Source organism: Ptychodera flava, chromosome 13 (genome assembly GCF_041260155.1).
Source record: "Ptychodera flava strain L36383 chromosome 13, AS_Pfla_20210202, whole genome shotgun sequence".
NCBI classification, from domain to species: Eukaryota; Metazoa; Hemichordata; class Enteropneusta; family Ptychoderidae; genus Ptychodera; species Ptychodera flava.
The window spans coordinates 16,741,031-16,764,728 of NC_091940.1; the positions used below are offsets into that span (position 1 = coordinate 16,741,031).

Below are 23,698 nucleotides of genomic sequence, written 5' to 3' on the forward strand. Positions count from 1 at the left end.
TTAGATTTATTGAAACTTCTCCGAGTAGCGAGAACAGAGTACACACGACAAAAACAGAGAACAGCAAGAACTCTCTGCAAGGAAACGTTCACTAAGACCATTTGGGAGAGGGGTCATTTGCGCAAACACGTTTGTTTTCCCCCCAAAAGACCCTCAGAAACGGTCACAAAGCTTTCAAATGTCCCCGTGCGTGTCTGATATCTTTATCACGTTCAATACTTGCTGAACGCCTTCTTAACTTGAAAAAATGTCCATATGTTAAAGAAGTTTTATGTGCTTCAAATCTTGGACCACTCAATGATGCCATAGGCAGGAAAATCTTAACCTGCTACCTTACTATTGATTAAGGTAGAATGCGCCTTGGGGACAGACATTCGGACTCTCAAACTTTTACAATCCTTTTCTGATACACTATTTGTGGGGGTTCATTTTAAAGCTATTGGTGTAAGAAAACACTTCACTGGCTTAGTTTTTCGAAAATCGATATATTTTTTTTCTTCATAGAGTTAACACAGGGATGGCGCCCATTTTAACTTTTTAATATCGGTAAATTTTGGGTTATTTGTTTCTCTAGTACCAAAATTTGCACGGTGACCCCCGATTTTATTCTTGATTTAGTATGAGAAAGGCTGTAATTGGATTGAAGAAATTTTGAGCAAAAGTTTAAGTCTTTCACTTTCGAGGTACATACTATGACAGAGCTCCATGACCTTGCCTTGACGTTTGTGTGGTACGGAAGTTATTGTCACGAGTGATGCGGTGTATCCTGCGGCCGTATTTTCACGAGCGAAGCGAGTGAAAATACAGCAAGGATACACCGCATCACGAGTGAAAATAACTTCCGTACCACACAAACGTCAAGGCAAGGTCATGGAGCTCTGTTATTATTACATATGTTCCCAAATTACACACGTTGGTAACTTCGTCGAGCAAGTAAATTCTTCGGGTCGGCGGATGGATATTACTTAACCAATGGAGTTATTCGCCCCTCAGCTGGTACACTCAGACAACGTCACTCACACGTATGACACAACAAAACGATTTCAAGCGAAACCGTTCGTATTTTGTATCATTATAATCGAAATTTATGTACACTGGAACAAGAACAATGAATAAAACTTCAAAACGAGAAAGTGTAATTATGTTATCGGTTGAATAATTCAATCTGAGTCAGAATCGGAGTAGATAACTGCAGGTCGGCGACGTTTGGAGGCGATGCAACGACGCGTGATATACAGGCGAAGACTGTTGAGATAGGGAATTATTTCCGGTGATGTTGGAGGTAAAGTTGAACGATCCACCACTGATGTGTGCATTTGAGAACATCCCTGGTAGTTGCGGTAACTGATGGACAGCATTTTGATGTATTGACGACAAGGGACCTCGAATAGCATACGAAGGACCGTGCACCGGTCGCGGTGTATGTTCGGCCGGCGTCAGGCTTGTACTTCCGGTCGCGGATGCAGGTTGTGTACCGGCGAGTATGTTGCTCATCTGACGCTGCTGGTCTGCACTGGCCACAGAATAACGGTTGAGTTTTTGTGCCCGCTTTAGGGACCGTTCAGTTTTTACGGCCAGGGGGGGGGGGCGGCAAAATCTTGTCGCCGGTGTTCAAAAAAATGATGACCCCCTGCATTTTTCGCGAAAAAATGATGACCCCCCCTTTGTCAGACGAAAAAATTTGATGACCCCCCCCCCCCCCCCCCGCTGAAAAATAACCAAAACCCATATGTCAAATTTACCCGCACGGTTTGGATTTGAACTCCGGTACGCGGCGCACTTTATTCGTGTAGCAGAGATGCCAGTGTACAAACTTCTCAGCCACATCCATGCAAACGTCTGTTTTAGGACTACTGTAGGGCAATTTTTAACTTCATTTCACAGACAACTTATGTCCATGGACATTGTATAAAGTAAACTTTATTGGAGTGGTTCGCCAAAGGCAGCCCTCTGGTTAAGAGGATCATGGGCCATTACGTAAAGTCAACTTTATTCTAGTGGGCAACCAAAGGTGGCCCACTGGTAAAAAGAGGGTCGATCATGGCCATTGCATGAAGTAAACTTTACTGAACAGGGCCGCTGAAGGCGTCCGGCCGTTAAGATGGTCGTGGGGTATTACAATAAAGTCAATTTATGTAGTGGGCCGCCGCAGGCGGCCTCCGGTAAAGAGGGTCGATCATGGCCATTGCATGATCAGAAGTAAACCTAATTGGAGTGGGCCTCCAAAGGCGTCTGCCCGCTAAGAGGGTCATGGGTAATACATAAAGTATATTTTGTATTGGGCCGCCGAAGGCGGCCCGCCGGTAAAGAGGGTCAATCATGGCCATGGCATAAAGTGGACTTTATTGTAGGTATTATGTTTTTGAAAATGTGGTGACCCCCCCTTTCCTACCAGTGAAAAAGTGATGACCCCCCCTTCTTGGATTCCAAAATTATGATGACCCCCCCTGGATTTTGCCAGCCCCCCCCGGCCGTAAAAACTGAACGGTCCCTTAGCTTAGTTGTGAAGCCACAGTTGGTGTAACGCCGGTTACACAGTTGGTGTAAACATCGAGCAGTCGTTGTACGCAGGCTTTACGAGCGATGTGATTACTCAATTTGTCAGTGAGTCCCGTCGCTCAGAAAAAAACGGGCTAGCAATTGATCTTACTCAGGTGGTGGAATGTTCAGAACTTCGCAAGTTTCTTCTGTCATGGTGTGAAGCCATTCCTTGAAAACTGCCACTGCGTGTCTTGTTTTCATTTCCGTGTTTTGTTTTTTCTGCGCTCCAACTTGGACGTCGACATCTGGACGTCGACATCAGCTGTGTTGACACGGGCACATCTCCCTGTGCTCGCAGTCCCAGATGGCACTGTCAACGACGCTACCGTCGCGTTATCCTTAAAAAAATACTTGTTTCTCCGTGTCACAAGGTGTTTCCATTGTGTCTCCGTAATAAAATTCAATTTCAAAATAATCAACATATTCGCAATTTTGCCAGTCGTAATGCTGGTCCTCAATCGAGCAGACGACAATTTTTACCAAAGTATAAAGTAGTCCGCCAAATTTGAGACTCATTTGCATAATTTAGCGTGAAAATACCGAAAAATTATTGAATGGGCACGTGACTAATTTGCATAGTTATTTGATGGCTTGTGACATTCTCCTTCAATCTGTAAGTACGTTTTTAGCTGTTTGACAAGGAGTTTATTGTTAACATTTTGTATTATTATGATAAAATTAATAAAGTGTAGGAAGCAACTGTGTGGTCAATATTATATGCAATTTATCCTGCCAAAAACCGAATTTTTATGAGGAACTATTTTTCTCATATGCATATTACTGAGATTCAATACCAACTTCATGTGGTGGGGCACAATAGAATAATCTGCAGTACATATGTAATAATACCTTAATACCATGCAGCGAATGCTCTTTTATTTCGATTTATCATCAAAGTTTTAAACTGTTGTGCGCATTATTTCCAATCGTATATTCGAAAGAAAAATACCGCCAACATAGTCATTGATACCAGTAATCGACTCTCAGTGAAATGTAACAAGTTTTAATCGGAATTTTCTCAAGCAAATCAGCCAGCCGAAGAATTTTACAAGTACATATAATTTCATTTACAATTGACAATGCGTACTTAGATGCGCCTTTCATTGTTCATTTCATATTTGTGGGTCAGTGTGTTGATTCACACCCTCGTTTTCCATGTTGTAGACATCCGTTCTGCTCAAGTATATGTGTTTCACCATTGTCATACTTTCTGAACCTAATCCTCCTTCCACTTTGACGGTGCCAATATCTGACCACCTGCATGCTTGTACGATCTTTAACCATGCAGCATTTGAACTTGGTCGTGACCTTTTCAGCGTTTCGCCCGTACCTAATTTGTATATCATGGAATCGGTTTTTTCAGTTCCGAATTGAATTACCTAGATTATATATTCCAGATCTCCTACTTTGTGTTGCTTTCATTGGAAGTTTGAGTTTTAAAGATTTTTATCAGTTGTATGGTTCGACAAAAAAAAATAAATTTGATGAATAAAACGTAGCCCATTTCAATTAATTTTTCATGATAAACAGATGGCGTTTTAAGATAACACATCATGTTCCAGTACTTATCCAGTACCAATTCTACATCCAAATATTATTTAGTAGCCCATTTACCGCGCTCTTATATTTGTTCACCCCAAACTGACTTCTCCCACCCTCCCTAGAGGTATTTTGTGAACGCAGCCTTAACCCAAGAGTCAAGATTGCGTGGCCGCGTAAACCTTGTTGCATGATTAAAATGTGTTATGCCATTAGCGGATACTTTAAACGGTACAGTCAATTGGCTAATCTGCGCTAGTCCTATAGTGCCACCTATAGCTTTGATAAAACATTTTCCATTTCCCAGTGTAGTGTCGTGAACGGTATGCAACAGTGGCAAGTGTTTGGCACGGTGGGTAGTTCCGTTATGATTCACGTCATCCGCGGGAGAACAATCGAGTGAGAGAATAGATCCTCTCTGCAGTTCGACTCAGGGGGCTGCGCTTGGTCGATAATTCAGGTTGGCTGGTGGTGATAATGCACCTCGTTTTCATTAACGGTGACAATCTGATAAGTGTCATTCGGACCTGGGCAGGATGTGGGAGCTTCGTAGACTTCCTAGGCTGTGAATTGATTGGACGGGTACAAAAGCATGTCAACACGAGCGATATAATATATGTGTAAGCTGTCATTTCATTTCAGCTACGAGGCAGTGTATTTATCCGATCGACGGTCTTTTATCAGCCGGAAACGATACACATTGTCAAGTAGTACGAAAACACTATACGTCGGGGAAAAAAACACGAGGCGCATCCAAAGTGGGCGCTTTAATTGTTGTTCAGGTTACGCGAGTCACTCTGAGTTCCTATCATCCCGGTAGAATTTGGCTGAGAAGCAGATATTTTGTTTAAAAAAAGCCGTGAATCGACACCCCTGCAGCACCCACGCGACGAAGCTGAAGTCCTGGTTCCCAACGGATGCAAGCACATCCACGGCGCATGTGGAAGGATAGGACGCCAAGAGGATTACAAGGAAGAAAAATACGTGAGGCGGCGCCGTTTGGGCCATTTTCGTCTGAAACTCCGAGCGACATGGATTTAGTAGATTTTGTCTGTGTCGTTTTGTGTTACGTGTGCCTTCCTTGCGCGGCCTTTACGTCGCCATCGCAGAGGGAGACACTGGCCGGTGGCTCGACAGGTAAGAAACGATATGCAGTACTTCTCATAGCGAGTGTTGTCCTGTCCGTAAGTCCAAGTGTTTTACTCTTGCTTCATCAAGACTCTCCCAGCAGATTTTTGTTACGTATCTTTCTCCACGTCAACATGTCTTTCTTCGTCCTCTCGTTACTCAAACATTTGCTTTTCACCTTCACTTATACCGATGTATACGAACAAACACGTGAAAATATGACAAATATATACTGACAATACACAAACGTACCGTTCAATCAAATAACTGGGGCAAGATATAGGAATAGTCAAGATAATCCCGCAGTGAAAGCAAATAGCAACTGTGCAGCAGTCTGTGTGTAGCGATTCTTACTCTAAACAAGAAAATGCATCTATTCAGTGGCGGTGACTCCTCGCCGTGAATTATGCTGTACAACAAATTAGCTCGGTAAATCTACACGTGTGTATGTGAACGCGTGGTTCACTCTGTTCATAGACATTACGAAGCGCAAAAATCATGTCCTGGGCTCTGAGTGTCGCATTTTAATTTACGGAATGCCGTGCTTATTTTCAATTTTCTCCACATGTCCCGCGAGGACATTTGATATAGTGGCGAGGGCTTTAGTCACTGGCGTGGAAATAGCTCTCGGGAAGTAGATGTGTAGCCATGAAAGACGACCGTACTGATGAACTCGCCAGGCAGTGACGTGTCCTATTATCTGACATTCATCTGATTGGCTTGAAGCGGTCGTTCAGGATGTCTTCCAAATAATCTTAATGCTTCCTCCCCGTCGCGCAATAAATGAAAGATCGTCTGAATTGTAAATGCAATCAAAGTTTGGGGACGAAAAAGCCAATCTTCCCCCCCCCCTTCCCGACCACGAAAATTAATTTAAATTGAGGGGTAGCCATCTTGACTAGGGCGCTTTAATATTGAGTGTTATGTGTAGCTGAAATACTTAAAGTACGTTCTAAATAAGTTCCGCGTCGTCACACTCCGATAACATCGTCATTCTGAAGCTCCAGGTCTCTAACTACCACTTCTCAAGCAGCTGCAGTCGGCACGCGATTCTCGTCACGGTCTCGTCGAGACTCGTACATAATAAAATTGCTCAGCTGGTCATATTAAAAGTTTACTGGGCGGGGGAGGGGGCACAAAAGTCACGCCGGCTGCGCCTTTCGTGTAAACTGGTATTTTCAAAGTGCTGGATTTTCTTTTGGTTTTTAGATTTCACAGATTCCTGTCGGAATGGCACAATGCGGGTGATGACGTCACATCGGGGAATTATTAACATATACAGCACGGACTACAGAAGAGTGTGCAAATTTTTGATCAAGGCGCCCCGAAGACAATACATCGAGGTAATATGTTCATTTCAATAAATATCAATCGAAATGCTGATATACCTCCTGTAGACACAGTTGTCTTTTTAGATGTCGCATTCGGAAAGAAGGTCTTCAATTACGCAAAGAAATGTCAATGCTCTTGAAGAAATGAGTGCACAGATGTTTCAAGAAAATTGAAATGAGACTTCGAAATTCTAGAAGCTGGTACTTTTAGAAATCATTTTCACGATTCGTTTATTGGTTGTTTTCATATTCTCCGTGGCCATTTCCTTTTTACAAGGATAGTTTTTCACTTTACTGAAGCATGTGTGACGTGCGCATGCAGTGTTTAAAGGCCATTACCTGTAACCCTTTGTTGTATTTTCACTATTTTTGTTTTGTATCATTATGTCAATGCAATTTCTTGTTCTACTCCCCAAAGTGTGCATTAACACCCAGTATTATGCCTGTCAACACAACGCCTATACGTGTTAAATGTACAGCCACTTCTTATTTGAATTCTAGTCCGGACCAGTATTCCCTTGTCAACAATAACAATACCACCTACTCGTGTACAGATTGAGTTGACAAGATCAACACTGTACATACTGTCACCTGTTCCAATTTTGCCTCAGTTACCATGGAAAGAAAAATATAACGAATCACAGATTTTAAGCGGGTGGCCGCTTTTTAAAAAACAGCGCCCTCACATAGGTATTTTGAATACAAAGGAATGCCCCTTTGATCATATATGGGTGTATTTAGATTACAGGTGACTGTATACCTTTAAAAGACAAAAACTAGTGAAAAGAACAATCAAGAGTAACCGCTACTGTTCCTTCAAACTGGAAACTATCCATAACATGCATTGGTGCAAGTCAGGACTTAAAATTTGACAGAAATGAACTACTAGTGTAACACAAATGATTCAAATACAGGATGCATAAGTAGGCAAAAGGGGACCTCTCAACATGTCGCACTATCAAAGAGTTGATAATTTTCATTAATGTAAGTCCGGACTTAAAATTCTACAGGTATGAAGTATAATACAAATGATTCAAATACAGGATGCATTAGTAGCCAAAAGGGGACCTCTCAACATGTGGCACTATCAAAGAGTTGATAATTTTCATTAATGTAAGTCCGGACTTAAAATTCTACAGGTATGAAGTATAATACAAATGATTCAAATACAGGATGCATTAGTAGCCAAAAGGGGACCTCTCAACATGTGGCACTATCAAAGAGTTGATAATTTTCATTAATGTAAGTCCGGACTTAAAATTCTACAGGAATGAACTATAATACAAATGATTCAAATACAGGATGCAAAAGCAGGCAAAAGGGGACCTCTCAACATGTCGCACTATCAGAGAGTTGATAATTTTCATTAATTAAGTCCGGACTTGAAATTCTACAGGAATGAACTATAATGCAAATTAGTCAAATAAAAGATGCATTGGCAGGCAATACGGGACCTCTCAACATGTCGCACTATCAAAGAGTTAGCACGCCTGTCGGAATTGAAAGTGTCGGAAAATTTAGAATGTGTTCCATCATACAATAAGAAACATTAGGTCACCATACAGTTTTTTGTTCACATAACCAGAGAATTACTTGAAACTTTAGATTAAAGCCCCAAAAGCTGCTAATTTTATTCATTATTTTCATGATTTTATTTTCAAACCAAAGTTGGTTCGTGTAAATCTGCTGAGTGAAAGACATTTATAGAAGTATCACTGATTTGGACCATGCCTATGCGTTTTAAGAGGGGTGCCGCACTCATGAAATGGTGCCCCCACGGAAAAGTACAAAAAATCACAGAGTATCATAGAAGAGTGGTAACGCCTGCATGCCTTTTGTTCCATGGTCGTCTCGGTAGACTATTGGCTTTTCATATTAAAATGAGCTTCAAAGGTGTTAAACTTTTTGGAGGCTTTGTTTGTGGTTGATAATTACACGAGATTATGCGAAATATACGACGAGATGGCATCGTACTGCCAGTCGCGTAGCAACCATAGTTACTTTGTGAGCTCTCAGGCCAGAAACACTGCTTCACGCCAATCAAAACATAACACGCCAGCAGTTTCATAAACATGTCCTTCCTTGACGCACTTGTGAAAGACGGTATGACTGACCGTAAACCATTGAGTAAAACCAGACAGTATCGATAAAAGACTTTCAAATTTGGTTCAAATACACTCATTATATATTCATAAAAATATGAGAGGAATTTTTATTTTTTTTTTTTTTATTTATTAAACTTCATCACTGGCATACAAAGACAAAGAAGACACAATGACAAACAACTAGCTCACCAGTGAAAGGTTGAGACAAACAGGTGACGAGCACCTCTATAACTGCCCCACCACACATTAAAAATTGAAAAATAAAAACAACAAGGCACATAACAAAATGCACAATAAAAAACAATTTAACATACAGTAAAAAACAAAGTCGGCAGCTGTGGAACAGTGAAAAGACCGAAATAATTAAATTGGACGACAATTATGACAGCGACATGCTGAAACCCATGTACAAGTATCAGTACAATTGAAAAATATTACAAATTTTGCTGATAAAATGAAGTTACTCTTGATTTAAAAAGAGAGACGCTCCCCGACATTCTAATATCTGAGTGTAAATGATTCCATAGTGGTACAATTCTGTTAAAGTAAAGCGTGTAAATGATTCTGTGTGGCAAGACTGTGGTTTAAGTTTTAATAGTCATCAATTGATCTCGTATTGGGATAACTCGAATTGGCTGAGTAAAGTGAACAAAGTCATTTAAATTTACATCATAATATCCATGAATACACTTAATGAAAAATATCAAATCTGACATTTCTCTTCTGTATGTGAGAGGCATAATATTAAGATCTGTAAGCCTTTCTTTGTAATCAGAATCGGGATAATGAAGTATAAACTGTGTGGCCCTTCTTTGCACCCCTTCCAAAGCCTTAATGTTTTGTTTGGTAGTACCCGCCCACAAACTACAACAATATTCCAAGCCACTCCTAACCAAGACAGTGTACAAGGTCTTACTTACATTTTGTGGAGCATCGAAACCTAAAATCCGCTTTATCAAACCAAGTTTAATATTTGACTTCTTTATAAGTCTTTGTATATGATTGTTCCAAACCAAAGTGGAAGAAATATCCACTCCTAGGTCTGTAATTGAATTAACCCGACCAAGGATCGTGCTTGACATGTTGTAATTATAGATAAGTGGATGTTTACTGCGAGAAATTGTAATAATTTGACATTTAATTGGATGAAAACGGAGATACCATGCTTCACTCCACCTTAGCAAAGAATTGATATCATTCTGAAGACACTCACAGTCATCAATATTATTGATAATTTTGTAACACTTTGAGTCGTCAGCAAATAAAGCAACAGTTGAGTGTTGGACAACGCTGGGCATGTCATTGATGTACAAGAGAAATAGCAGCGGCCCTAATATGGAACCTTGTGGAACCCCCGAAATTACCGGGAGCCACTCAGAGTGTAGTCCTTCGACAACAACTCTTTGCATTCTCCTAGTCAGGTAACCTCTAACCAAGTTAATAACTGAGAATGGATGCCAAGGATTTTAGTTTATGAATTAACAAATTATGGGGAACACTGTCGAAAGCTTTGGAAAAATCCAAATACACCATATCAACCTGACCAGCTTTGTCCAAAATGGAACCAACGTCATGGAAAATTTGCAAAAGTTGAGTCAACGACGAACGCCCTTTAACAAAGCCGTGTTGCAATTGATGGATGCGGTCTATTATATTCTGAAAGATAACATTAAATATAGACCTCTCTAATACTTTACTACAAACACATAACAGAGAAACCGGTCTGTAGTTTTCAACTTGTTGTTTATCCGATTTCTTGTGTATCGGAACTATATTTGCCGTCAGCCAATCATCGGGCAATATACCTGTTGAAAGTGATAAGTTAAAGATATGACACAATGGTTCAACTAGTTGCCTGGCACATTGTTTAAGAAAATGTGGGGAAATACCATCCGGGCCAATTGCTTTAGAAGTGTCGAGATCAATGAGAATATTCAAAATTTCCTCCTGAGTGACCGAAATATTACCTAAAGAGCCATGCTTGAAGGTGGAGATGTCAGGCAAAATGACATTTAAAACGGTAAAACTCACTTTCCTGAAGCTCAAAACACTCCCGTTTTCGCCAGCACGTCAATTCTGCTCAGCACCACACGACAACAACAACACAAACTTTGCCGAACATACTTTCGCTTAACAATTGGCGAAAATCCGAAAATTACCGAAGGATTCATGGTCGGCACTCTTCGGAAAAGAGAGGCGAGAGCAACCTGAGGCGAGGCGAACATGGATGGCTTACGTAACCGCTTCACGCCTTAAAACAATACCCGTTGCGACTCTACCTATCTTTCTCTATGAAAAAATGCATTATTTCCTGCACATAACACATCGTGATCATAAAAAAAGCATGATGCCACACGATAGCCACATTCTGTTGTTGTTAAATTTCTCTTCTTTGTCACATTATTAGCTTTTGAAAATGGCGGGAAATCTAAAATACTGTCAAAACATTTGAATTTACATGCACATTCGACACCTATGACAGTGTTATACACTTTTTCATAAATCGGTAATATTTAAAGAAAACTCTTGGAAAACTTGTAATATTTTTAGATCGGTTTATTGCACATTGGCAGCTATTGGGACTTTAAATATATGACGGTTTTCAATTTTGTTAACTTGAGCCTAAAGGCTGGTTCTGCTGATATTCAAGGATGAACTAAGAAGCAGCGACTTTTTTAATTTTTCGCAAACATTTCCCTCGGACTACTTTATAGCAGAGAACGGTAAGATTTTCAAAATTTCAACCTCCTGAAATATCTCTTTTCAGGCACGTTTTGCAAGCAGCGTTCTCGTGATTTCAGATACCCAATGATCATAACTCGCTACAAATGCCCGTTACAGTCATCTCTCGACGTCTCTTTTTACATCGCTTTGACACAGTCAATGGGTGTCGCCAACTTTCGATTGAATCGTGCAGCGCCATAATGGATCCTAAAAAGGCATTTTGTAAAAAAAAAGACGGGCCGGTGTTGATTTCGCGATGCCGATTTCATCTCAGAATAGCCCTACAAGTATGAATCGGCGGCTCAGAAGTGAGTCGTTTACAAACTACTCCGCGAAGTGAAAACGGCGCCCTTTTCTGTCAAAGAGGATACATAGTTCAACGGGAAAAAGAAATGAATACTAAAAACAGCACCGCAGAAACTCGAGAAGGCGAATGGACTGAGGAAGGAATAAAAACCATTAACAGCGATTTCAACAACACAAATGGAAAATGTTGAAACGCGGGTCATAGTTCACCTTAGTGACAGATTACGCCAACACTGCCATTATTAATTCTCACCTGAGGCAAACTGCTACAGGCCTTGTTATAGAGTAGAACCGGCGATCATCAATATCCATTTCAGTGTAATCAGCGACAATTAATGCGGACCAAAGCAGTATATCACACATTATCTCGATAATTTTTATTACGCTGTTTTTGGCTACCCTCATTCTATTTGTTGCTTCATGCCCTAGTTTAGAGTCTGGCCACATGCTCGGAATCTCGGAAAGTCACGATGCAGACAAGAAATAAATAAAGTGACCAATAGATAAGACATTAAATAAACCCATAAACGAATAACCAAAGCAACTGCATGAACAAACGCACAAATTAATGATAATAATAATGATAATAATAATAATAATAATAATAATAATAATAATATATATATATATATATATATATATATATATATATATATATTGTATATATATACTTGTACAAAACAAATAAATAAATATATATATACTTGTACAAAACAAATTAATAAATAAACAAGCAAAAAACAAGCATGTCAACGATAAATATTAAGTAAACAAATTATATATATATATATATATATATATATATATATATATATATATATATATATATATATATATATATATATATATATATCTTTCATTTGCAAAGGCTGACACCTGAAATAAAATCAAATGTATGTATATTAACTTTGGAGAATTCGCGATGGTATTTCTTTCACTTTCTTTGGTTTATACTAATATGCGACGCATCTAGACAATGCTTCAACCACTACAACGCGACAAAATCCACATGGCATTGACAAGCGAAGATACCACTGAAAGATAGCGACGATAAAGAGTCAGACGACGTGACGTCATCATTACGTTACGACCATTGTGTCGGGCTATGTTTTCTCTCAGGCGGGAGAAGTGTGTCTTTAATAGTCCTGTTGGTTGCTTTGCAAATTTAGGCATGGTTATCAGCTGTGTGGAAAGAGTTTCCTGGCGGTGTCAGTTGCATATCTCCATGGTTGCAATACGCACCACATGCACTTTGAGAACAGTGCGCCAACAAACCACGTTCAATCAGAAAACTGCCGTACTAGTGTAAGGGACATAAAACACAACTAAATCGAAACATCAGTGTATCGCCATAAGGTAGGGACTTTCTTTGTCCCATACTTATAACAGTGACTTTGATTCTATTCCTAAGTCCATTACTCGACGAAGAGAAACGCACATCTTGACCGCACGAGTTAACCTACAAGGATTCGTAAATGGCCAGAAAATTATCCCTTATTTTGGTATCAAATGATCAAAGGGAGGCGGTCGTCGGAACTGCACAATGTATTCCATCCATGTTATCCAGGTGCATCACTTCATAACTGCAACATTTATATTTTACGATATTCATAGTTAACAAACATGTTTCAACTTTCATCAGTCGCCAACGTACCCTAGATGAAGCATTTACATCGGTCGTAGGGGTCCCTGGCTGTTCCTTTGAGCAGAGTTCCGACGACTGCCTCCCTTTAATAAATCATGATTTCAACTAAGCAACAGTGTGCACGTTTTTCACTGCTTGCTGCCACCGTGGGCAGTCAGCTTACAAGGCGACGAAGCAGAAATCGCCAAAAACCATATCGTCAACGTAGACAGTCAAGACGCGGCAAACAATCATACATCCCTCATCTTGGTATCAAATGATTTATATTATAAATCATGATTTCTAAAGGCAGCAGCGTGCACGTTTTTGTCCGCTTGCTGCTACATATTGCGCCTGGGCCTAGTACTCGGCGACCCAGTGGGTCCAGGGAACTTACCAGAAGTCATGACGCCATGATACACAGTCAAGACGAGGAGGGTTCAGCTGTATGCCCAGGGGACAGCGAAAATGTCCGTCTCTATAGGAGTTGGGTTTGGCATTGGTTGTCTTTATCTCAGCACGGATTTCTTCTTGTTTTTTATTTCATTTTAATACAGTTGACTATATTCCTCATAAAGATTCATACTACCAACCTAGCGTATGTTGGTCTTATCTTAGCACTGGTTTTGTAAATATCTCTTTGCCTCCTTCAAATGTGTCATGTATTTGTCCTGTGAAAACTCTACGCTAACTTTTATCACTATTTTGCTTTCAAGCGAGGGTAAGTTACTGTGGACGCTGTCACCAGGCTTATCACCTTATTAACTTTGACAAAGTCGACAACGAACGCACTAGCAAGTGTAAAACAGAAGACCTCTTCATTATACCATTGTTTGTGACGGATTAGTAACTTACCCTTGCCTGCTGACCCATTAGGCAATCAAGCGCATCAGATCATAGAAACAGCATAGTGATAAAACTTAGTTTACAATTATAACACTACAAATACATTGACACAATCACAGAGAAACAGAAGAAATCTTTACAAAACTAAGACCAAGGCACTCACCGCCAACTTGAAGGCGGCCATATTGAATTTAAAATATCGGTAAATTTGGAGTAATTTGTTTCTCTAACGCAAAATTTGTATGATGACCCCCTCATTTAACTGTTGATTAAGAAAGAAAGTGTGAGCAACAATTTCAAACTTTAACTTTCAAGGTGCATATTACGACCTGGCTTGTGAAAAGCCATCAATTGTTTTGGCGTTGTTCCTGTACAGCTCTCAACCCATGGCAGCCATTTACGAATCCATTTGTGTAATTTAGAAGCGGTATATTGAACGCCAACAACAAAACCTTCAAGTTGCCCTTTGACCCTATTTCCGTGTCAACGTTTCCTTGAGCGAAGTACCTGAAACGCTTTTAGACTCTCATTTATGAGGCGCCAATACACATGATAAATCTTTGAATTTATGAATATATCGCTCCTCTTCATCTGCCTAAAAGCTCTGCCATCAAGGGATGACAAATTACTATTGTTATCATTTTCGACGGAACACACTAACCCTGTGGGCATTTTGCGTGAGTTATGAGAAACGTGAAACGTTTGCATTGTTGGGAAAACTCCAAAACGGTGATACATGAATTGCTTTTTTTAGGGGAGTAGACGTAACGTTTTGATATTTTATTATTCCCGCCACGATGTTGAAATGGGGTTACAGTTTACCATCTTGAACCGACAGTTTCATTGTTGCGAAAGCTTGAAAACATCCTTCTTTACCTGTATGTGTGTAGGTGACGATGAACATTCTATTTATGTATGCGCCTCATGCATCATGCGTTCGCTATATGTAATTGACAGGTGTATTATTGCAACAGCTTGTCGACAAAACGTGTATGTGTATAATTGTTGAGATCGTGGATATTTTTCCGTTATTCATCCTAAGCAATTTATTTTACGTGTATCTATCGCAACGCTTACACAGCACCGACAACGTTTACAAAAGTAGTAAATTCTATATTAGGTAGAATGTGTTGCAGAGACTTTGGAATCTTTGCAGTACTTTTCTGATCTGCCACTTGTGTTGGGTATTTTAAAGCTCTAGAGAAATATATTCCTTCACTTTCTCATTTTTGCTAAAATCGAACATTTCTTTTTCCCATACGATTTCACGTAACACAGGGCGTAGGATGGCGGCCATTTTCATTTTCAAATATCGGTAATGATGCTATAGGTTGTTTGTTTCTCTAGTACCAAACTTTACACGGTGAGCCCTGATTTTATTCTTGATATTGAAAGAGAATGGTTGAAAGTTTCCTAAGGAAAGTTTGAGCAAAAGTTGAAGACTTTCACTTTTGAGGCGCATACTACCTTAACGCTACATGGCGGGTAGAAACACGCGACAACATACACGACAATGACCGCATGACGCAGACACACGCACCGACGGTAAAAAAGGGAATGATTACAACTAACATGGCTTTGATAAAACACTGATTACCGCAGACCAAAAATAGAACTCATTTTACGGCGAACAGGCAGACTGCACGTTTGAATAGACCTTGAGTACGGCAATAGCGAATTATTATGACAAATGTCACGTGATTTTCAAAGGGGATTGATGTTTTATTGGACCCGGAAAGAAAATAACGAGGCTGCCGGAATGATGCAAATGTTGAGGGCATTGTTAATATAGAAAACCTTCATTATCAGCAAATTTCAATGGCACAAGCTACTTCTTTGTGTTATTTTAATGTAATTACTCAGAGCGAATACAAGCGCATTAAGTGAAAAGGATATTAGAACAATGTGGCACTGACTTTCTGTAGCACGCTGAGGCAGTTTACACATGGCACGCACAGTGAGAGTGAATAACTGTGATCTGTTAAACAAAACATAGCAAACTCTCGCCTTTGGTGCTGCTGATATATAATATATATATTATATATATATATATATATATATATATATATATATATATATATATATATCAACACAAGAAGATGCAGACAAAATCATCACAAATAAGACTACAGTCCATCATATATATATATATATTATATATATATATATATATATATATATATATATATATATATATATAATATCAACACAAGAAGATGCAGACAAAATCAGCACAAAATAAGACTACAGTCCATCTTTACCAAATATGGAAGGGATTTTACAAGCTCAGTAAATTATATAGATATGGAGTGTGAAAATTCTTACCGTTTGTGTGTGACGCAGATGGAAAATGCCAGTTTCCATCTGCGCCAAAGATAAATGGTAAGACATTTTACATTCCATACCTATTATAATTACTGAGCTTGTAAAATCCCTTCTTCATTTGGTAAAGATGGACACTAGTCTTATTTTGTGCTGATTTTGTCTGCATCTTCTTTTGTAGACATCTTTTCATCTGATGAAGTCCTATAGTGAGGACGAAACGTGTCAACATCATGATCAGTAGACGTATGTAAATAAAGTCGTGTGTATGTATGTATGTATGTATGTATGTATGTATGTATGTATGTATGTATGTATGTATGTATGTATGTATGTATGTATGTATGTATGTATGTATGTATGTATGTATGTATGTATGTATGTATGTATTTATGTATGTGTGTGTGTGTGTTTCCCTTTGAGAGGATGTCCGTCCACTCACACGTTTTTAGAACAGTACTTTACAGACTTGATATTTGTTATGTGGATCAACATACGGTAAACGGTCTATTTTCATTTTTTATATTGCTGAAAATATGCAAATTAGCTCCAACAGCCCCGTTTTTTGTAAAAAATCTTCTTCACAACCGCTCGCAAGACAGCTTTGATATTTGGCATGCAAGTCCGCACGAATGACCTTGACTGTGATGAAATATGCGAGTTTGTATATTTAAGGCAATTATCGTCACTTTTGGTCGAAATATCTTTAAAAATCTTCGAAAATCTGCTTCTTCTTCTTAAAAAATCTGCTGGTCAGACATCTTTGATATTCGGTATACTAATGGTCCGCAGGGAAGACCTTATTAAGATTCGTTCACATTGTGAGTGATGAATTCTGTAAATTTGTAATTTTAAGGCAATTTGAGGCTTAGACGTCAATTTTCTGTAAATGTTTGCGGCTATAGGGGTGGTCTTTAAGTATGAGCCACACTGAAATAATTCTCCTACCATAAGAATATTGTCAAAGGAGCTCTGCATTTACTATATCGAGTATTATGCTATCTACGTCTTCTATACTATCCAAGCCTATGGTAGATATAGGGACATTGGCCCTTTTTGGGTCTCTTGGAGTGAGTCAGTTGCTTTTTAAAGGAACATAAAACAACTTTCTTTTCCTGAATTCAGCCAAAATTACAGCCCACACAGTGATGTGAAAAGACCGACCATATGCAAAATTTACACTCGCACCCATCACGCGCAAGACTGTGACTGTCATTGGTCAGTCCTACCCAAATCATATATCGATAGAAGGACAAAGTACAAACTCAAACAATTGCAAAATTGAATATGATTTCATATCAGCTAGGGCGGTTGGCAGTCATCAAGCGTGGAATGACATTGCGCATGCTCTTTCATACACGTCGTCTGCAGAGGTTTCGCCGAACATCTATCTAGGCATGGCTACCGCCTGCGTAAATACACGGCACTGTGTTCAATGTTCAATTCTATATAGTTTTGACAAATAAATCCTTGTCCGCTGCGACTAAAATTCAGTCACAAACGATAAAATTAGACTGTGTATTCACACCTAAGTTGTGTTGATAGCCTTGGTTGTGTTGATAGTCTTAACTCAAGGAATTTCTACGTTATTCATGAATAGCACAAGAAGGCCAAAGAGGGTGTATTTTGCAAACGGAACTGTGGTGCTGTAAAAATACACAGAATATATACGTATACGGCTGATGGAGTTTAGGAGTGGATAATCTGTACACAACGAACGTAATCGTAAGCGTTGGTTTCGTTTCATATTCTTTGAAACGAATTCTAAAAGATGCACATATAACCCGTGAATGAGTCAATAGCGTGTTCTCAAGGTATGTCTGAAAGTACGTGTATATCTATATACAATTTGAAACGGCGGGAACGCTGAAGGAAAATTTTTCAGGAGAAGTAGCACGGATTACATTCATTGCCCTAAGACGGCCCGCGTTTTGCTCCCTTGTCTTTTTGTCAAGTTTCAATAGGGAATAACATGTTTTCCCTCGATTTCAGAGATAGACGACGTTTAGACAACTCGACGTACATCAGCATTGTCTCAATTAGACTCCGAATGATGTTGACCCGACGTTGCAAAGCAGGGGTTACCGACAACGCCTACTTAGCGCGCCCAGGACACATTTTCTCCGTGGCAAGATTTTAAAATCACCCAATCGAGTCTCTTTACTTCGCGAAAATCGTTATTGAGCTATTTAATACTCAGCTACTGAGGGATTCGGTAGTTAATTGTGAAGAACACTCTTCGCTGGTTACACAGGCAGAGCTGCTTGAAACCCCGCCAGCACTGTTCCTCCATAACGACGCGCCCCTAGCGCTACTAACAATGCTGGAACGTCACATACAATATCTGAAAAGTTGAGACTTAATGTGACATTTCTTAGGGTGTGAATGCCCACCTTAACGACGTGGTAGTCACCGTTGCTAGGCGATTCGACAACGCTACTTAAGTGGACCGATCAACTTTAAAAATGATTAATAAATGCATTCCTTCCGGTAATTTTATTCGTAGATCCGGTTTTTTCAAATCTAAAACAATATAGCCACGGTTAATTGGGACTTGAGTGTTTCAAAATGTTTTCGCGATCATTAAATTACCTTTGAAAGTCAAGTGATCGATGAATGGAAACGTGCGAGTTACATGTGCCAAGGATACGTGATATTTTGAAAGAAATAAACGGCACTGACTCTCGAATTAATCATCCTTCTCTCAGACTGTAGGTCGTCTGAATGGGCTGTTTATTTTCCATATAGAAATTAAATTTGCCCAACTCAAAGAGGTGCCGCTCGTTTCTTTAGTGACGCTTAAAATGCCCCTTTCCCAACGTGAGCAGAATTCCTTTGTAAATATTACAGATGTATATTCAATGGGAAAGACGTGGCATCTGGGTTAACATAGAGGTTCTTTCGCCGCCCCACTTCCTTTTTTACTTAGCCGAAGATTTCGTGATTGTTCTAAGCAGGGGTTATAGGTATCGTGCACGCTACACGTGCGTCAAATACCGGTAATTGCGCTCGTGCGCTTAGACGCAAATGAATGGTTTTCCTCCGACGATGCAAGAGATATGCCGCTCAATCCATTGTACAGGCACTTTATCAATTTAGAAAACTAGGGGAAGAGAGGCGACTGAACGCATTGAGAATGAAGAAAGAGGAAAAGTTCATTGTATCCCGCGGATTTCATTACTTTTTAACACAGCTCTCATGTGTGTCTGAAAATGAATGAAATAGGCTTTGTGGAGGAAATCACTCTGTCTTTTTTTATTTTCCACTCAATCTATTCCATTCTTTAATTCCCCTGTTTTTTTTCAGTTACACGAGCTTGCATTTCGAGCTTATCAACATGAAAGCTGCGACAAGGAATACGTCGCCCTCTACGACGGCCAGAATGCAAGTGCACCGCTGATGGCGCAATTCTGTAGAGATGAGCAACGGCATCCACCGAAAATAGGTTTCGCTTCGAAGGGGAGATATATCTACATTGAAATCTCTTCACAAGACACCACAGAAAGGCAGCAATTTTATTTTTCGACAAAATACAGACTGTGGAAAAAACCGCCAGCTGTTCCCTTTCCAGGCAAGTTTGCTTCTAATGTACACTTCGCTGTCAACAATAATGGTGAACTATGAGGCCTAAATGGTTGATTTGCTTTGGAAGATTCTGAAAGCACATTAATATTTATTCTGACACTGAAAAGGGCCAGTTAATTTTTTTATGCTTTTGTATGTTAACTGTAGTTTTTTATCCTCCAAAAACATATTGCGATACAAGGTGTCGACCTGTTAACTCTGCCTGTCTTTGTATAGACTACCCTATTTTTATTGATATTAAAGTGAATTCTGGTAGGGACTAGAATTTAAATGTGAACAGTAACATGTGCGTTCTACACGTATAGAAGCTGTGTCGACGGGCTAAATAGCTTGTGTTTTGACATGCTTTTGGGAGTGAAACAAGAACTTGCATTTGACATACAAAACCAGTGGGGGAAAATCATAAATGTGGCAGCTACTTGCCCTTTAAGGGAGAACGCACCTCGGGGACAGATAGTCGGACTCTCAAATTTCTACAATTCTTTTCTGATCTACCACATGTGGGGCTCATTTTAAAGATCTTGGAGAAAGAAAAACTTTCATCGTTTTAAGTTTCGCAAATCCGAAATTTTATTATTCCCCCATAGAGTTAACAAGTAATGGCGGCCATTTTGAATTCAAAACATCGCAAAATGTTGGGTAATTCAAGTTTGTTTCGCTAGTTCCAAACTTTGCACTGTGACCCCCGATTTTTATTGTTGGTTTGGTAAGAGAATGGTTGAAAGTTTCATTCAGGAGAGTTTGAGCAAAAGTTTAAGTCTTTCACTTTCGAGGCGTATACAACCTTAACATCTGTTGTCGTACTTGATAAAATTGTCTGTCCCAAATTAGTTTATGGTACAATACGCCTTGGGGACAGACATGTGGACTCTCAAGCTTTTACAATATCCCGTCGGCCTATCACTTGTGGAGACTCACTTTGAAGCTTATAGAGTAAATAAAGGTTTCACCGGCTTCTTCATGTGAAAATCAGGAATTTTATCTCCCCCCCCCCCCCACAATAGAGATAACACAGCGACATCTGGCTGCCATTTTGAATTTCAAACATCTGTAAATATTTGGTAATTTATTTCTCAAGTACCAAAATTTGAATGGTGACCCGGGATTGTTATTCTTGATTTTGAAAGAGAATGGTTGAAAGTTTGCTCGAGAAAAGTTTGAGCAAATTCTAAGTCTTTCATTCTCGATGCGCGGAGCTACCTCACGTATTCTGTCTGCAAGTCCCTGGGCATAATAATGCAACGAATGCCAACAATATTGTCTCCTTGTCTTATTATACTGAGGCAGGTTTCAGATATCGTCGTCCAGAACCTCTCCGTACTTTTGGTATGATACGCTCAAAAGTTTTGAGTATCGTACGAAAACAGGGGAGACATTCTAGACAAAGGTATCACAACGATAGTCAAGGCGAATGTACTGTATATATATGAAGGATGGTTCGTTTTACGGTCGACTGGAGGACATGCGCGCACATGTATAAATTAATGAAAAGCTTTACATTTTTTATGTTTGTTCAAAGAAGTTTATACATCAGTTTGTAGGAAGGTGCGCTTTCGTGTGTGTTGCACATGGCTCTGCACATGGCTCTGCACATGGAACCGAACTTCTCCAGACGTTGAAGGCCTCTAGATTCGCTAGTGGCCATTACAGCAGCGGAGGCACATCTATAAAGCGCCGTATGGTGTACAACTTAGTAAACACCTATTACTAGTACCTGGTCATGAGGGCTATAGCGCCCGTTTATTACCCCGAAGGACTGTCCGTTACCAGAAACACATCGCTATACCCGCGAGGCCGTCGGCCAAGGGGTATAGCGATGTGTTTCTGGTAACACATGACCGTGAAGGATAATAAATGGGCGCTATAGCCCGAATAAAGACCAGGTTATAGGTGTTTTTATAACGCACCACACGCTCATGTAGTATTATGTTATGTTTTATTACAACCCTTTTCAGAATTAGAGCGCGAAGCCACTGCAGTGAACTGCAATAAAACTGCTCACACTAATTAGTTTCAGCTGTAGCCAGCTGGCAAAATCGACAACATTGTATGTCCCATGCAGACAGTTTGTCTGGGAAGTTGAAATAAAAAAGATTTGTACATGGACCAGTGCATGGTAATGTTACATTGTATCTTAATCTTGAACACAGGGTGCCAATCGTAAACTCTCATTTACAACTCGAGCCTCAGACAGAGCTAGTTTTGCCCTTGTACAAGCAGACTTTTTGGTCTTTATCAAGAAGCCTTGTTCAACACTAAAGTGGCCACGGCTACAGCTGAAACTAATTAGTGTAAGCAGTTTTATTGCAGTTCACTGCAGCGGCCTCGCGCTCTAATCTGAAAAGGGTTGTATAACACGCCACATGCTCATTCCGTGTCGCGATTCGCTAGAATACGTCACGTGACGAGAAAATAGATACGTCTAGTCCCATCAGATCGAAAAAAGTGACGTCAGAGGGTATTTTTTGAAAAGCTATTTCCCTAGGGAAATAGTCCTGACCAAATTTTGAAAAGTGTCTGGTCACGTGACCGTAGTGTCGTCTGCAGCTTTGCAACAATGGCGGGTGACTGGAACGTGATGTGCGTCCGGGATACGTGACGACACATTCTCTAAACAGATTTTCCAACATTTTCCAACAGTCTAACAGCGTAGGAACTTGAACAGCTCATAGACGGAAAAGATTAAAGTGCAAATAAGGATGTCGCTAGGTATGCTTAGAATATTTTTTGAAAGAAAATGGCACTACCACGTACAACTGAAACCGCTGTGGAAACATCGCCCAGTAAACTTGTTACAATGGATTGTTGTGGTGCAAAATATCAAAACACATTAAAAAACTATATAACAATACAACATGAGCATGTGGTGTGTTATAAAACACCTATCGCCGCCTGGTCTTTATTTGGGCTATAGCGCTCGTCTATAACCCCTCGTGGCCCTGTGTTACCAGAAAACACATCGCTATACCCCTCGGCCTACGGCCTCGGGGAATAGCGATGTGTTTCTGGTAACACACGGCCCCTCGGGGTAATAGACGGGCGCTAAAGCCCTCATGACCAGGCAATAGGTGTTTTAATGTGTTTTGACATTATGCACCGCAATAATCCATTGTGACAAGTTTACTTGGCGATTTCTCCACAGCGGTAACATTTTACTAACAGTAGTACCACTTTCTTCTAAAAATATTCTAAGCATACCTTGCATTGTCCTTGGTTACACTTGAATCTTTTACGTCGATGAGCTGTTCAAGTTCCTACGCTGTTGGAATACAAAATCTTGCTGTTTTAGAGAGAGGCTTGTCGCTCATCTTGGGCGCACATCACGTTCTAGTCACCAACGAACCATTGTTTCAAAGCTGCAGATAGTCTGGTTCCCTGCCCCCTTTCTACCGTTGGCTGCGCTACACTCACGAAAAGGGTCAGGTATGCGGCAGCCATTTTGCCCAGATTTTGGGCAAAATGGCGGATGCACGTGGCGCGTGATGTCAGGCTGGAATGTTCGAAATGACTGCGCCCTTGACAGTAACTCAGCAACAAAGTAGGAGGGGCAGTTACATGAACATTACACAAGTCTTCAAAAATCAATGTTTCATTATGCAAAACGTCGTACGAGGTGATATATTTGTGAAAGAGCGTACTTCATCCGA

The 23,698-nt window shown here is 40.0% G+C and overlaps 1 protein-coding gene across 2 annotated transcripts in view; it reads left to right on the forward strand.

Annotated features, from left to right (window-relative positions):
- The first annotated feature begins 4,378 nt into the window (after positions 1 to 4,378).
- Positions 4,379 to 23,698, forward strand: part of LOC139147601 (suppressor of tumorigenicity 14 protein homolog) — a 55,987-nt gene continuing 36,667 nt past the window's right edge. The window contains exons 1-3 of one of the 2 annotated variants that reach the window (XM_070718751.1): positions 4,379 to 5,217; positions 6,418 to 6,551; positions 19,773 to 20,037. In XM_070718751.1, the coding sequence (XP_070574852.1) occupies positions 4,998 to 5,217; positions 6,418 to 6,551; positions 19,773 to 20,037 (619 nt within the window). In that variant the 5' untranslated portion in view covers positions 4,379 to 4,997. The remainder of the gene's footprint in view (positions 5,218 to 6,417; positions 6,552 to 19,772; positions 20,038 to 23,698) is intronic. The other variant, XM_070718750.1, reaches the window with a different exon arrangement.